At 43.8% G+C, this 12,490-nt stretch overlaps 1 protein-coding gene across 7 annotated transcripts in view; it reads left to right on the forward strand.

Annotated features, from left to right (window-relative positions):
• Positions 1-12,490, forward strand: part of LOC139267357 (xanthine dehydrogenase/oxidase-like) — a 274,065-nt gene that overhangs the window by 223,028 nt on the left and 38,547 nt on the right. For all 7 annotated transcript variants that reach the window (XM_070885566.1, XM_070885588.1, XM_070885584.1 and 4 more), the window contains 3 exons: positions 4,414-4,494; positions 9,049-9,213; positions 10,521-10,658. In XM_070885566.1, the coding sequence (XP_070741667.1) occupies positions 4,414-4,494; positions 9,049-9,213; positions 10,521-10,658 (384 nt within the window). The remainder of the gene's footprint in view (positions 1-4,413; positions 4,495-9,048; positions 9,214-10,520; positions 10,659-12,490) is intronic.

Below are 12,490 nucleotides of genomic sequence, written 5' to 3' on the forward strand. Positions count from 1 at the left end.
CACTGTACATTAATGATTTAGACGAGGGGATTAAATGTAGTATCTCCAAATTTGCGGATGACACTAAGTTGGATGGCAGTGTGAGCGGCGAGGAGGATGCTATGAGGCTGCAGAGTGACTTGGATAGGTTAGATGAATGGGCAAATGCATGGCAGATGAAGTATAATGTGGATAAATGTGAGGTTATCCACTTTGGTGGTAAAAACAGAGAGACAGACTATTATCTGAATGGTGACAGATTAGGAAAAGGGGAGGTGCAACGAGACCTGGGTGTCATGGTACATCAGTCATTGAAGGTTGGCATGCAGGTACAGCAGGCGCTTAAGAAAGCAAATGGCATGTTGGCCTTCATAGCGAGGGGATTTGAGTACAGGGGCAGGGAGATGTTACTACAGTTGTACAGGGCCTTGGTGAGACCACACCTGGAGTATTGTGTACAGTTTTGGTCTCCTAACTTGAGGAAGGACATTCTTGCTATTGAGGGAGTGCAACGAAGGTTCACCAGACGGATGGCGGGACTGACGTATCAAAAAAGACTGGATCATCTGGGCTTGTATTCGCTGGAGTTCAGAAGAATGAGAGGGGATCTCATAGAAATGTTTAAAATTCTGATCGGTTTAGACAGGTTAGCTGCAGGAAGAATGTTCCCAATGTTGGAGAAGTCCAGAACCAGGGGTCACAGTCTAAGGGTAAGGGATAAGCCATTTAGGACCGAGATGAGGAGAAACTTCTTCACCCAGAGAGTGGTGAACCTGTGGAATTCTCTACCACAGAAAGTTGTTGAGGCCAATTCACTAAATATATTCAAAAAGGAGTTATATGTAGTCCTTACTACTAAGGGGATCAAGGGGTATGGCGAGAAAGCAGGAATGGGGTACTGAAGTTGCATGTTCAGCCATGAACTCATTGAATGGCGGTGCAGGCTAGAAGGGCCGAATGGCCGACTCCTGCACCTATTTTCTATGATGTCATTTGATGACGTGTCACCAGCCAATTTCCTTAAAGGGACCATGTCTACATTTTGAAAGCTGAGCTGTCAATGTTCTGCCACATTGTGATGCTGACAAACACTGACAAACACTGCACAAAGGTGCACGACTGCTTCCAGACTCTGCCATGACTCCCTCCAGATGCTTATGGAGAGAGTCACATCACGCAGGGAGGTTCTCTTCCCTTCCAGTCGGCAGAAGCGAGCTCCCCAGGACACCAATTCAGCTTGGTTGCGCATTGTACAGGTGGGCGCAAACATCCTGCTGTGCCACTCATCACAACCCCATCATTCTGCCTTCCCTACCCTACTCCTGCACATCCTTACTCACACCAACTTACCTTGCACCTCCACCCAGCCCTCGCCCTCTATCTACATTATCACATCCCCATCTCACTCGTCACCTCTCACACTCACACTCACCCTCATCCTTGTCCAATTATACCAACTAACAACAGAAGGGTAGGCACTTGAGTCTTTTAGAAAATGTTCATGTAGAGTTTCTGCTAATGTATTGTCAAACATTGAAATCTTTATTTTGAACACTTTGCATTCTTGGACAGATTTGTGTGCACCTTTGGAAATGGCTTCGTGAGCTGTGGTGAATGGTCAGACACAAGGGTACCCCCCCCCCCCCCCCCACAATGGTGATGAGTGTGAAAGGAATGGCTTGGGCCTTGTGGGGATGCTTTATGGTGCTGGTGTGGGGTGGTGCCAACCTGGCGCATCATGTGACAGCCAGGGTGTATGGCGTCAAGTGAAGTAAACGTGGCCATGATGAGGCCATCCCTGACATCCCGAGCAGCAATGTGATCGGGTGCTGATGCCGTGTGTCCCGTGCAGCATCAGGTGATTGCGGAGAAGGTTGGTGGTAGTGTTGGTGATGCTGATGTCTTTAGTGATGGTGTTGGGGCTGATCGTGGTGTGATTCTCAGGCCCAAGCTGAGAATTTTTCAAGGACACTGATGCTGCTGGAATAGCTGAAGTTGAGATCAGAGAAACGATCTGTCAATGGTGAGATAGGTCGCTCCAAGGAGGTGACACTGGATAGAGAGTTTACTGCAAACACTTCCAAAGTGTCTTCCAAATCCTGAAGGCTTCATCCTCTGAGATTGTAAAGTGAACAGCTGTGAAATGGTAGCTTTTGATCACTTCTACAGCTGTCAACTAGTCAAAAAAATGGATAACCCAACACACTTATCTGACGCGATGCCTGAGGGACATGAACTTCATTAAAAAAAACTTGGAAAAATGGGAAGTACCTGGTAAAAATTCTTTTTAACTACCTTTAAAGTACCTCTTAATGATGTTAATTGGCTGGCCTGCCACTTGGTGTCGGGTCTGTGAACCGCAGCCAGACCGGGCACTTTGGAAACTGCCGAGGAGGCGGGTTCAGCGCGGGACCCCGCCCCACTGTCAATCACAGCCAGCTTTGACAGCGGGCCTGCCTCCAAATCCACACTTGCAGGGCGGGTAAGATTCCGGCCTACATGTGTCATTGTATTTGGGATTTGTGCTGTATGATTGTAACTGTGATTTTCCCCTCCTCTTCCTCTTATGAATTTCTGCTGAAAACCTTGAAAGAACAAAGCTTCCTCTTTACTTCTATAGATCTTAACAAAATTGAAGTCCATTCAGAAGCTGCTGATCTAGTAATTCAAGTAGATAATGTATGTGATCATCATCTAACATGTGTCATGTCACCTTCTAACTCTGAAAGCTCCTTTTTGGTAAAATGGATCAAATGGGCCCAGTTGTTTACTCATGCGATCAGAGCACCTTGATGCAAACTTTGTATTTCCCATTATTTTTTAACTAATGATCTGGCCAAGGCTGCACATTGGTTAGGATGATGTAGACAGGGAACTGCTCTTCTGATTTGCCTTCCCCTCAGGCCAGGGTTTGGAATTGGGATTCTCATCATAGGCAATCCCTTGGAATCGAGGAAGACTTGCTTCCACTCTTAAAATGAGTCCTTAGGTGGCTGAACAGTTCAATACGAGTACCACAGTCCTTGCCACAGGTGGGACAGATAGTCGTTGACGGAAAGGGTGGGTGGGACAGGTTTGTCGCACGCTCTTTCCTCTGCCTGCGCTTGATTTCTGCATGTTCTCGGCAATGAGACTCGAGGTGCTTAGCGCCCTCCCGGATGCACTTCCTCCACTTAGGGCGGTCTTTGGCCAGGGACTCCCAGGTGTCGGTGGGGATGTTGCACTTTATCAGGGAAGCTTTGAGGGTGTCTTTGTCGCGTTTCCTCTGCCCACCTTTGGCTTGTTTTCCGTGAAGGAGTTCCGAGTAGAGCGCTTGCTTTGGGAGTCTCGTGTCTGGCATGCGAACAATGTGGCCTGCCCAGCGGAACTGATCAAGTGTGGTCAGTGCTTCAATGCTGGGGATGTTGGCTTGGTCGAGGACACTAATGTTGGTGCACCTGTCCTGCCAGGGGATTTGTAGGATCTTGCGGAGACATCGTTGGTGGTTTTTCTCCAGTGACTTGAGGTGTCTACTGTACATGGTCCATGTCTCTGAGCCATACAGGAGGGTGGTTATTACTACAGCTCTGTAGACCATGAGCTTGGTGGCAGATTTGAGGGCCTGGTCTTCAAACACTCTTTTCCTCAGGTGGCCGAAGGCTGCACTGGAGGCGGGATCCTATGATCTCATGAGATCCCAATCTGTATATTTAAAGAAAGACCTGCCAGCTTTGGGTGGCCAGCTTTGTTGCTTGTCTGGAAACCTGCGTTTAAAAAAAAAAGGCAGCCGACAGGATCCAGACAGCTCGAGGGCAGGTATGTAACTTGGGTAATTTTAACTGCCCATCTCTGCAGGCAGGTAGGATTAAAACCTCCCACTGAGTTTAACAGTCCCAACTAATACTACTGGCATTCAGCACCGTGCCAGTTCCAGCTGCCGAAACCAGTGCACTCACTTGTTTAATGACACATTTAACCAAGCTTCTTCTCTCTCTACATTTGTAGTTCAGAATTAAGACAAGCATGAAAAATCCTCATTGAGTCCACTCATTTTAAGCTTTGATGCATTAATAGAAATAAGTTTACTTTAAATGACATTTAAAACATCAATTACATTTTAAATGTACTAGCAAAAAGTTATATAGTTGTTAGTGTTCTTTATGTAGTTCAAGATATGATTGTTACCATTTTCATTCTCCCATCAGATCTGTTATGTCTTGAATAAAGAATCTGACCAGATACTATAAGCTGAAAATAATGTGTGACCTTAGTCCTTTATTGCAGGTCTCCAGAGTGCCTCTCCAGCCTGTGAGACCTCCTTATGTACAGGTGCTCCCAAGGGATTGTGGGATCCCTTGGAACTCCAGGGGATTAGCCCTCTGGTGGTTAAACAAGGTATTTACAGGTTTACATATATAACAAGATCCATGACTTGGCCCCTTGTATTTCTTGCAGCATACAAGTGTGCGAACTGGCAGCTGATCCCTGTCGCTCTGAAGACAAACCGCGCAGCCCACACATGGTGCAGAGCTCCAGGTAGGAGAAAACTCTTTTGTTTTGGTTTGTGTGTACTGAATGGATAAAAGACCCACAAACTGTGTGTTAGAGGGAGCTGCTCACTGAAGTCACAGTATCAGCTACATCAATGTGTGGAAGCATGAGTGACAACCAGACACTTTGCCACTGAGAGAAATTGAAAATCGGAGCCAAAGTCAGCTTTTTACATTTCCTGGTAGTTGATTTCAGATTGTTCAGTTGTGGGTGAAAGATGATGTCCAGCACAGGTACACTTGAATTGGGGCGAAGGAAGGAAAACAATTTAAAGAAAGAAATGTATTTTTTTTAAACTGACCTGCAATGTCTGACCAGCTTCATGCAGCTCACCAAACCTCAGGGAAAGATTTACCCTTCGTGCCATTTTATTTCGCTTCAGGTGAAGTATATTCTCAGACTAGAGTTAATGAGTATGTTATGCTGTTTGGCTGAAGGCAGTGCCCATTTCAGCTGTGATAATCAAATAGATTCTTATGACTTTGTTGTGGCCAGATACCATCCTGAAAACTGTAAGCTGCTGGTCTTAAGATCACAGCCTTGCTTCTTTGATCTACCATTGAGCGGCTACCCAAGATGAATTGGAATATCCCGTGTTATGCACTATATTACAACCTGCTTTTGGCTACCATCGAGCTTAAGCTGACAGCCAACTGCAAATCACTGTAAACGGGGAGAGTAGAATTCAGCATTTCCCACTAGTTTCCAATGTTGCTTTAGGTAAATTAGAAAGCAGTAGTTGTGAACAGAATTTATGTTTGAGCAAACTATATTTAAAAATTAGATTGAACTTCTTGTCTCGGGTAAAACTAAAATTCAAGATGGCAATGAGAATTCAGCATTACAATTATTTGCCACAATCAGCAAATGAATGAATGATTAGATTATCTGATTTTGGTCTTGATGGTTGATGGGGGAACTTTGGCTAGGGCACAGAGAAGTTCCTGCTCTTTTAATAGTACCATGAGGTCTTTAATGTCCTGGCTACAGGGTTTTTACACAAGATAGAGAGGGGGGTAAAAACGGGGGTGTGGAGGCGGGGGGGTTGCGGTACTAATTAAAGAAACTATTACAGCAGTGAGGAGGGATGATATGTTAGCGGGATTATCAAATGAGGCCATATGGGTTGAATTGATTAAAAAAAAGAGCAATCACACTGCTGGGCGTGTATTATAGACCCCCAAACAGTGGGAGGGAGATTGAGGAGCAAATATGTAGGCAAATTGCTGTGAAGTCCAAAAACCATAGGGTAGTAAAAGTAGGGGATTTTAACTATCCAAATATTGATTGGGACATATTTAATGTGAAGGATATAGAGGGTGCGGAATTCTTGAAATGAATTCAAGAGAACTTTTTTAGTCAGTATGTAGCAAGCCCAACACGAGAGGGGGCGGTCTTGGATTTAATTTAGGGGAATGAAGCTGGGCAGGTTGAAGGGGTATTAGTGGGAGAGCACTTGGGTGCCAGTGACCATAATTCAGTCAGATTCAAGTTGGTTATGGATAAATACAAGAAAAGGCCTGGAATAAAAGTTCCGAATTGGGGAAAAGCTAATTTTGCTAAATTAAGGGATGATTTGGCCATGGTGGACTGGAAACAGCTACTTGTGGGTAAATCAGTGTCGGAACAGTGGGAGGCATTTAAGGAGGAGATCTGGAAGACTCAGGCCAAACATGTGCCCTTAAAGAAAAAGGCTGGGTAAAATAATTCTAGAGCCCCTTGGATGCCTAGGGATTAAAGGGGAGGATTAAGAAAAAAAAGAGACGCTTATGTCATATATCAATGGCTAAATACTATAGAATCTTTAGAGGAATATAGAAAGTTAAGAGACAACATTAAAAAGGATATTAGGAATGCTAAGAGAGAGCCCGAGAAATTCTTGGTCAGTAAAATTAAGGAAAACCCTAAGATGTTCTATAAATATATTAAGAGTACGAGGGTAATTAAAGAAAGGGTAGAGCCTATTGGAGACCATGAGGGTAATCTTTGTGTGGAGGCGGAAGATGTTGGGAGGGTTCTTAACGAACACTTTGCAACTGTTTTCACAAAGGAAAGGGGCAATGCAGATACTGCTATTGAGGAGGAGTGTGATATTCTGGATGAAATAAATATAGTGAGAGAGGAAGTATTAAGGGGTTTAGCAGCTTTGAAAATAGATATGTCCCCAGGCCCGGATGAAAGGTATCCCAGACTGTTGAGTGAAGTAAAAAAGGAAAAAGCAGAGGTCTTGACCATCATTTTCCAGTCCTCTTTGGATCTTGGCATGATACCGGAGGATTGGAGGACCCTTGTTTAAGAAGGGAGAAAGGGATAGGCCGAGTAATTACAGGTCTGTCAGCCTAATCTCAGTGGTGGGAAAATTATTGGAAAAAATCCTGAAAGACAGGATAAATCTGCATTTGGAAAGACAAGGATTAATTAGGGACAGTCAGCACGGATTTGTTAAGGGAAGATCGTGTCTGACTAACCTGATTGAATTTTTTGAAGAGTTAACCAAGAGGGTCGATGAGGATAGTGCATACGATGTAGTATATATGGGCTTTAGCAAAGCTTTTGATGAGGTCCCACATGGTAGACTGGTCATGAAGGTTAAAGCCCATGGAATACAGGGCAAAGTGTCAAGTTGGATCCAAAATTGGCTTGGAGGTAGGAAGCAAAGGGTGATGATTGATGGATGTTTTTGTGACTGGAAGGATGTTTCCAGTGGGGGTCTGTAGGGCTCAGTACTAGGAACCTTGCTTTTTGTGATATATATCAACGATTTAGATTTGAATATAGGGAGTATGATTAAGAAGTTTGCAGATGACACTAAAATTGGCTGTGTGGCTGATAATGAAGAGGAAAGTAATGGGCTGCAGGAGGATATCAATCTACTGGTCAGGTGGGCAGAGCAGTGGCAAATGGAATTTAATTCAGAGAAGTGTGAGGTGATGCACTTTGGGAGAGCTAATAAGGAAAGGGTATACACATTAAGCGGTAGGCCACTTAATAGTGTAGATGAACAAAGGGACCTTGGAGTGTTTGTCCACAGATACCTGAATGTAACAGGCCAGGTGGATAAGGTGGTTAAGAAGGCATATGGAATGCTTGCCTTTATTGGCTGAGGCATAGAATATAAGAGCAGGGAGGTTATGCTTAAATTGTATAATACTTTGGTTAGGCCACAGCTGAAGTATTGCATGCAGTTCTGGTTGCCGTATTATAGGAAGGACTTGATTGCCTCCAGTACTGTGGAATCCGACCAAAGGACCTCAAGAATACAGCAGATAATAAAATCCAGTGGCGAACCCTCACGAGTACTGCCTGCCAGACCTTCGAAGAAAGCCGATGTCAACGCCTGCGGGACACTAGAGATAGACGACATCAGGTGGCAGTACTGTCAGCATCAGGCACATCGAACTTCCCTTGTCCAACGTGCAAGAGACTATGTGCATCCAGAATTGGCCTATACAGCCACTTGAAGACGCATGCCATTGATGATTAGCACATCAACGTCTTTGTTGGATACGACAGCCTACCAATATGATATATGATTGCACTAGAGAGGAGATTTACTAGGATGTTGCCTGGAATGGAGAATCTTAGTTATGAGGACAGATTGGATAGGCTGGGTTTGTTCTCATTGGAACAGAAGAGGTTGAGAGGAGACCTCATTGAGGTGTACAAAATATAGGTGGGCCTGGACATAGTGGATAGTAAGGGTCTATTTCCATTGGTGGAGGGGTCTATTATGAGGGGGCATAGTTTTAAGGTGGTTGGTGGAAGGTTTAGAGAGGATTTGAGGGGGGGGGTTCTTTATGCAGAGGGTTGTGGGGATCTGGAACTCGTTGCCTGGAAGAGTGGTGGATGCAGAAACCCTCACCACTTTTAAGAGATGTTTGGATGGGCACTTAAAGTGCAGTAACCTGCAAGGTTTCAGACCTAGAGCTGGTAATTGGGATTAGAGTGGATGACCTTTTGTTGGACGGAGCTGATATAATGGTAAGTACTGCAAGGAATAGAATACGGCCAGGGTGATGATCTGGACTAGTTTCGATCGCCTGGATGGGTTGGAGAGGAATTTTACCAGATTTTTCTCCCTAAGTTGGCCTGGGTTTTTATCTGATTTGTGCCTCTCCCAGGAGATCACATGGCTCTGGTTGGGGTGGAGTGTAGAATGTTTTAGTGTAAGCAGTATCTCAGTTGTGGTGAGGCGGATTGGTTGGGCTGGGTCCTCTTTGCCTTTCCGCCATTGTTCATAGGTTTATATGTAACCTTTAGGGCTGCTGACCAAGGGCGTGTGGCTTTTTGTCGGCCGGCACGGACACGATGAGCCGGAATGGCCTCCTTTGCGCTGTAACCTTCTATGTTTCTATGTCCCACCTGAACAGGCAGTTTCATCTGCCAGACAGCACCTATGACAATGCAGCACTGAAATGTCAGCCTGGTTTACACGCTTAACTCAGCAGTGGGACATGACCACAATATTCTGTATCAGAAGCCAGAGTTCCACTAACTAAGTCAAGTTGACATAAGTTGAAACTTTATACTTATATACAGGTTCAAAGCCCAACATATTTGTCATTGAGACTATTCTTGAACATGTGGCCAAGTTTCTGTCAATGGATCCAATTGCAGTAAAGCAGAAGAACTTGTATGCTCGAGGAGACACTACACCAATGGGCTTCCTTCTGCCCTATTGCAGCATCCAGGACCTTTACTCATGTGAGTTCTGAGCCTCATCAGACAGATTCTGATTTTGTGACAATCAATGTATTCTTGCTAGAAGTAGGTGTTTGTCTTTGGCAACCAAAGCAGTGGGTATAAAATCCTCTATAGCTTTGCACCTGTCTGTCTGACTACTCTCTGTTGTCTTCTGTCAATCTCTATCATTGAGTCCTGATGAAATGGTCTGAATACAATCTAAAGATGAATTTTATGAATCCCCAAAGAGCCTTTTAGCACAAAATACTGATTTGACAGTTACATCCAGAGGTAGTACATAAATTGCTCTCACATTATCAATAAGGCAGTTTTACAATTTAATTTATGATTATTCTTCATTAGCCCCTTGTACTCACATAATGCTATGTTTATAATCCAGAACCACAGGAATAAATGGTTCTGTAACATAGCCTCAAGCTGCTGCTACAGTGGAATTTGCCCCATTTATTCTGAAAAAGAAAAAGAAAGACTTGCATTTATATAGCGCTTTTCATGACCACCGGATGCCTCAGTGCTTTACAGCCAATGAAGTACTTTTTGAAGTATAGTCACTGTTGTAATTTGGGAAACGTGGCAGCCAACTTGCGCACAGCAAACTCCCACAAACTGCAATGTGATAATGATCAGATAATCTGTTTTTATTATGTTGATTGAGTGATAAATATTGGCCAGGACACCGGGGATAATTTCCCTGCTCTTCTTTGAAATAGTGCCATGGGATCTTTTACGTTCACCAGAAAGGGCAGATGGGGCCTTAGTTTGACGTCTCATCCTAAGGAGGTTTAACGTCTCATCCCAAGGATGCACCTCCGACAGTGCAGCACTCTCTCAGCTCTGCACTGGAGTGTCAACTTAGATTTTTTTTCTTTTATGTGCTCAAGTTCCTAGAGTGGGATTTGAACCCACAACCTTTGACTCAGGCGAGTGTGCTACCCACTGAGTTTGCACACATATAGTTCCATGTTGCAATTTTCAACTGTATTTTCTGACTTGGACTTTTCATGATGACTGAGAAAGATCTATATAGATCACTGGGGAGGGGGCGGGGGAGCACATTGGTGGCCTTGCTGAGCCATTCAACACATCAGTGACCAGAACAGACGTAAGCTTGTGCCTCCAGAAGCAGCATTTATATTACCAGAAATCCCAGCAAAAACCATCTCCTACCTTTCGAACCTCCTGGAGGAAACAGCGCCATCTTAGTTAGTTCACACTTGAAAGATGTGAAAACAGTACTGTGCTTTTTCAGTTGCCCTCTTTTAAAGTATTAGAGCATTAATCATTTTTGTTGGTGTCAATCTGGACAGCTCAGTTAAGAAAAGTGGATGTGGCAGGCCGTCTGCAAGCAATTAAGAAGTTTAATGCAAACAATCGTTGGAAGAAGAAAGGACTGGCGGTGGTTCCTCTCAAATACTGCATGTACTGGAGCTTTGGATGCTACCTGTGTGAGTGCTGAGTATAAACACGGTGGTAGCGTTGCCAATTGAGAGTATTATTGAAATCATAAGGGGTTGGTTACATATGGAGGAAGAATAGCTCTCTTTAAGAATATATTATGATTTCACTTCTATGCACATAATTGTTAAGACACCTGTTTTAAATTATCCTATAGGTCAGCATGTTTTTTTATGCATTCCGGGATGTGGACATCGCTGGCAAGGCCAGCATTTATTGCCCATCCCTGATTGTCCTTGAGAAGGTGGTGGTGAGCCGCCTTCTTGAACTGTTGCAGTCCTTGTGGTGAAGGTACTCCTACAATGTTGTTGGGGAGGGAGTTCCAGGATTTTGACTCAGCGACGATGAAGGAATGGCGTTATTTTTCCAAGTCAGGATGGTGTGTAACTTGGAGGGGAACTTGCAGGTGATGGTGTTCCCATGTGTCTGCTGCCCTTGTCCTTCTAGGTGGTAGAGGTCGCAGGTTTGGGAGGTGCTATTGAAGAAGTTTAATGAGGCTACTGCAGAGAAGCAGTGCAATCGTTGCATTTGACAATCGCGTCTTGTGTGACAAAAATTAAACATTTGTAGCTATTTGGCTTGGTATTAGCCTTTTAATTGTCATGGTCCATAAGGGATTAAAAAGCAGTTTCCCTCACAAGAATAGCCTCCCCGTTGAAGTTGATACATTATTGAAACAATTAGTCGAATCCGGCCCAGAGTGATGGGAATAAATGGGTAGGAGTCCACAAGACAGAACTATCCATAGTTCAGGGTATGTTGGCACTAATTTGGCATCTGAGGGTATTGGAAAAGACTGGACTGCAACAGTAAACGGAGTGCACTGTTAGTGCTCTTAATGTGCCTTGGCATTAGGCTGGTGAATTATACCAGTCCCGAGTAGGCTCAGGAATGCCATGTGGTGTAAACATCTTGGTTATACATACAACACCACTAGAAGTTGACAATCCAAATGTAACAGTGAAAAAGCACTGAACAACGAAAGAAAATATGTCCGTTAGTGATGCGGTCAGTGGTGGACCAGAATATTGTGGACTGAAGCTCCAACTGTAAACTTGTACAGATATCTCAATGTACTGTTGGGGTCACTTGGGAAGAGGGGGAATAATTTCAATCTATCCCACATGGCAGGGAACTGATGCAATCAGTTTTACTTCTCATTGAAGTCAAGGCATCAGTTTCTCGACAGATGGGTCAGGTTAAAATTATCCCCACGGTATTCAAGATAAACAACTGAGGTTTGACTACTTGACCTTGACTAACAAAGAGAGGATTTTCTGATTCCTCAATACTCCAGAATCTATTATCCCTTTACACTACAAGTTGGACACGCTATGATATTGACTGCAACAATCTTGATGAGGTTTAGCCTTAGATGAGTTCCCTCTCCTACTAGGCTCAGAATAGTAAGGGTTTCTGGTCTGCTATGGCTGGATTTACTAAATAAATTCTCTAAGTAACCACTCATCTCATTTACAGATATTTCTATCCTCAGAACATTCTAGTAACCGGTAGTGTCATTTGAGGTGAGGTTATCCTACCTATACTTGGAAGGTTCCAGTGACCATTTGTCTCATGTATGGTGATTGTCCACCGGTACTTTGAACGTTTGTTTAGAATATATAGTTGTTTTACCGACACTAAGAAGATTCCAGGAACCAGTAATATGATGGACTGTTGTCTCTATCTACAACCTACCTTTAGAATATTCAAATAACTGCATCTCGTGTGAGGTTGTCTCTAGCTACATTTGTTTTCAGGTTCCATTTTTTGTTACTGTTTTCACTATATATTTGATTAAGTAATAGTTATGTGTGTAGTG

This window comes from Pristiophorus japonicus, chromosome 1 (assembly GCF_044704955.1).
Source record: "Pristiophorus japonicus isolate sPriJap1 chromosome 1, sPriJap1.hap1, whole genome shotgun sequence".
In the NCBI taxonomy this organism is placed as follows: Eukaryota; Metazoa; Chordata; class Chondrichthyes; family Pristiophoridae; genus Pristiophorus; species Pristiophorus japonicus.